This window comes from Engraulis encrasicolus, chromosome 3, assembly GCF_034702125.1.
Source record: "Engraulis encrasicolus isolate BLACKSEA-1 chromosome 3, IST_EnEncr_1.0, whole genome shotgun sequence".
NCBI classification, from domain to species: domain Eukaryota; kingdom Metazoa; phylum Chordata; class Actinopteri; order Clupeiformes; family Engraulidae; genus Engraulis; species Engraulis encrasicolus.
Window position 1 is genome coordinate 44,380,612 of NC_085859.1, and position 4,366 is coordinate 44,384,977.

Below are 4,366 nucleotides of genomic sequence, written 5' to 3' on the forward strand. Positions count from 1 at the left end.
TAAAAATCATATTCATTGCAGCATATCAACTACTAATTATTAGTTAATTTAATTAATCAGATGCCATTGCACCACTTGGCATTTGAGCCTTCACCCTTATATGAGAATTATGGTGACCAAATGTTACATCTGATGTTATTAGATTGTATTAATGTTGTATGGGGAAAAAGACTACACAAAAAAAAACCTCCTCAAGGTGAACGAATCCCCTCCCCCTCATGTAAANCATGGGGTGCATGTAGGCCTACATAATTGTATGTTTTTTTAGTTTTTTTTTTAAGTCAAAACACATCAACTGACTTTCATCTTGTTTTATTTAAATAAACAGAGCAATTACTTCAGATAATCTTCAACAATCGTTCCAAAGTTCAAGAAACACACAGAGATGCATAAACACATATAGTGCAGAGGCGCACACACACACACACACACACACACACACACACACACACACACACACACCACCACCAACACACCCACCACCACCACACACACACACACACAACACACACACACACACACACACACACACACACACACACACAGCAGAAAAATATATGCATCAAAATGTATTCAATCTATTTTAAAGAATTATGGTTATATAATTGAAAAGGGTGATATAATTGAGACGTTATTAAGAACTGTACAGAAAGAAATGTACCTGCAGTACCTAATGTATGCTGCGGAGGGAGCTGAGCTCCTACTAATTCAAACAGCCCACTGATCCCATATCATAACACCTAAAAGCATTGCATTTGCTAGACATGTTAGTTTTCAGAGAGGATTTCCAACAAGTGGGAAATAAATATTAAAACTTTGATTCTAAATCTCTAAATAAATGCAGCAACAAAACCGTCTTTTAGTCCTGTACACGTGTGTGCTACACTATACAACAAGCCAATGAAAAAAAACATACTGCAAAATCAGCCTTAAATTTTGTTAATCCAAACCACATCCAATTATCCTTAACTGATAGATGTCTTGATAGATGATAGATGCCTTGATTGAATTTTAGTGCAGCATATTGTGATAGGCCTGGAAAAAAATTACAATCAAAGGTTAAGATAGCTGAACAAGCACAATTGTCTAAGCCTTGTCATATGCTGTCGAATGACGGCACATTTTATGTTTTATCGTAAATTACTGACTCTTGTTAGAGGAGTTCAGGGAGTATTCCAAGATGTTGGTTCAGTAGTAAACCAGGTTAAGTTCACCTAGTTGTGGTGGTAAATCATCTATATTCTTCATTTTCATAACTAAATGACACTTTGAGGTTAGGATATCTAAAGCAGTGATTCTCAAACTGTGGACTGGAGCCCAATGGTGGACCGTGAAGGTATTCCAAGTGGGCCTTGAAATCATTTTCTAAAAATCAAAATAATACTTTTTTGTGTCTGTTGATTAATTTGAGTTTGTTTATTGGGTCAGAAGTGGGCCCTGAACATTTGTGAAAATTTCAAGTGGGCCCCAAGTTGGAAAAGGTTGTGATCCCCTGATCTAATGGTTTACCTGCCAGATTTATTTCTGTTTTCTTGGACTACCACCAAGATTTGCCCTCAGAAACCAGGCTCACCAGGGTCCCATGTATCAGGGTCCCATGTATTAGAGGGGGCACTGGGAGTCCGATTTTTTTTACAGACTGAATATCATATCAACATGGGTCTATTAGAGCTGGGCCCATAAGACCCTGCCTCCTGTATAAGGCAGTTCAATAACACATATTATCCTGACTGGTAGAAGTGTGTTGATGGCAACTTAAACTTACAAATTGTATCTTATTATAGCGTAACATTGTGACTTACAGAACAACATTGTACCTTACCTGTAACTACAGAATAGTCCTGGACTTCTTCTTGTAGTAGATGAATCCAGCCAGAGCAATGATGACCCCCAGCACCAGGCCTGCTGCCCCAATGGCAATCTTATTCCTCTCAGGCTCAGGCATGGAGGAGTCTGGGGGAACATTTAGGCATACGTATTTGCTAATGAAATCTGTGTTCGCTCTCTCACGCTCTTTGTGTGTGTGTGTGTGTGTGTGTGTGTGTGTGTGTGTGTGTGTGTGGTGTGTGTGTGTGTGTGTGTGTGTGTGTGCGTGTGCGTCTGTCTGTCTGTGTGTGTGAGAGAAAGTGTTTGCGAGCGTGCATGCAAGCTTGCACGTGTGTATTTATCAACATGTGAGAATGATGATTGTCCTCACCCCAGGGGATCACTTTAGGCTCCTTGAGACTGGTATGCTCCACCATACAGGAGATCTTCTCTCCAGCTTTGGGGGTGAACTCCAGGTGGGAGTGGATCTGGTAGTACCAGTCTCCATCCGCCAGCTCCTCACTGGATATCACACTACCAGTCACCTCCTGCCCATCCCTGTACCAGGTCAGCTTGATCATCTTGGGGTAGAAGTCATAGGCACTGCACATCAGCACAGCAGGATGGCCACTGCTGGAGGGCTTTGCCAAACTCAACACCACTTCTGGGAAAAACTGCATGATTTAAAAGATTTAAGAAAATAGGATTTGACTAGAACCTGCACAATTTTCCCTGATGGTGCTATAACATTAGTAATTTCTGCATTAAAACATCATTTGGTAGGCCTGGTTTAAAATGATCAAATATTTCGTCATGTGTTGTACATACTGTACACCAGATGTATAAATAATTCCTTTTAATGTCTGAACAGTCCAATATGTGTTGAGTAAGCACCATCTGCAATATTGAAATGATTAACATCATGCAAACAAAATCTGAAACTCTTAAAATATTGCTATATTAATCATATGAATAATTGCTACATATATTAATAATTCCTGAGCGAACTGTAATTAGATTTTCCTCCACAGAGAATAAATATGTCTGGCTATAACTCTCCTTACTGTTATTGCAGACTTAATGTATGTCTTGGTGAGAATTTCATCTAAAATTAGTACATGAAAGGTTTTCGCCTTTAGGTTGTCTATCTTATTTATTTAGATTAATGGTTTAATCTCTTAAGAGTTTTATTTACTCACCTGTCTTTGATAGTATGGCCTCAAAATCAATTGGGAGATTCTGTCTGCAGACTCTGTCCTTCTCTGCCCGCATCTGTCCCATAATCGATGTATCTTTGTTGTAAATCTCTGCATTTTGCACTCCAAATGCTGTGTAGCCTTCCCAGTTCCCCACAGTGCTATTAAAGCGCAGATATTCAGCCTTATTAAACCAACTGGATCGAATGTACTCCACATCGCTCAATTCTTTGGAGCTGGAGCGGCACTGATCCACCGTAGTGTGGTAATATCCATTACCTCCATCTGTGAACAATGTTATAATTATAGTATTATTATACAAAAAGCAATTCAGTAACCCTGAAGTTTTTCTTTCTCTTTATGTCCAATAGGGTATACATTCTATAGCCTAGACCAGGGTTTCCCATCCTTTTCCAACTTGGGGCCCAGTTGAAATTTTCACGAATGTTCAGGGCTCACCTCCGATACAAAAAAACAAAACAACCCAAATAAATAGTCATCAGCAACACACTCACAAATACTATTTAGATTTGAGCCCTGGCTCACAGTTTGAGAATCACTGACCTAGACAGATATTTCTATTTGTGTTGTTTTTTTCTTACAACAACAATAATAACAACAAAATAGTAGTAGTTATAATAATCATGACACTGCAATGTTTTTGGAAGCTGTGACAAGTTCAATTCATCAATTTGCCCTGCATAGAAAAGAAAAGAAAAAAAAAAGAAAAGAAAAGAAAAGAAAGAAAAGAAAAGAAAAGAAAAGAAAAGAAAAGAGAAGAAAAGAAAAGAATGCCTTTTATTGACACTATTCAGATGTATAATTTACACTATACATATGCACAATCATATTGAAAGCAACTCACTACAGTAAGGGATAGGCCTATACAGCACAGTGGAATATTTACAGGATTGTAAGACGCATAGCAAATGTGGACTTACCTACTCCTGACTGAAAGAATAAGATGATAAGTAGGCCTACAGAAATGAGCTGTTGTGACCAGACCATTGTGTTGCACTCTGAGCAAGCTCTGAGAAACAGAATGAGGGAAACAGAAGATTGCACAGAACACTTGTAGGAACGGACCAATAGTTTTTCAGCAAACAGGCTGTCATTAGTTTCTATGCAGAACTTGGATTGAACATGAAATGCCCTGATCCTCGTGTGCCAGGTCAGTGTGCTGTACACCTACATACATTATATAGGCTACTACTGTGATAGAGTAATTAACTAAATGACAGTGTCAGTGTGTTTTCAAATGTGTAGTAGTATATATTTTTCATATATGCCTATGTTTTAAGATAACATTTGTCAGTCGCATGATTTTCAGAATAAAAAAACAAATATTAATCTTCATTAAAATA

The 4,366-nt window shown here is 38.2% G+C and overlaps 1 protein-coding gene across 1 annotated transcript; it reads right to left on the bottom strand.

Moving 5' to 3' along the window:
- Positions 1–510: 510 nt before the first annotated feature.
- On the bottom strand, positions 511–4,021 carry LOC134446194 (H-2 class II histocompatibility antigen, A-S beta chain-like). The gene is made up of 5 exons (XM_063195508.1): positions 3,944–4,021; positions 3,001–3,287; positions 2,198–2,474; positions 1,823–1,953; positions 511–1,035 (listed from the first exon to the last, which is right to left on the bottom strand). The coding sequence occupies exons 1-4, from the start codon at positions 4,008–4,010 to the stop codon at positions 1,829–1,831; spliced, it is 756 nt and encodes a 251-aa protein (XP_063051578.1). The 5' UTR covers positions 4,011–4,021; the 3' UTR covers positions 511–1,035; positions 1,823–1,828.
- Between the last annotated feature and the right edge of the window lie 345 nt (positions 4,022–4,366).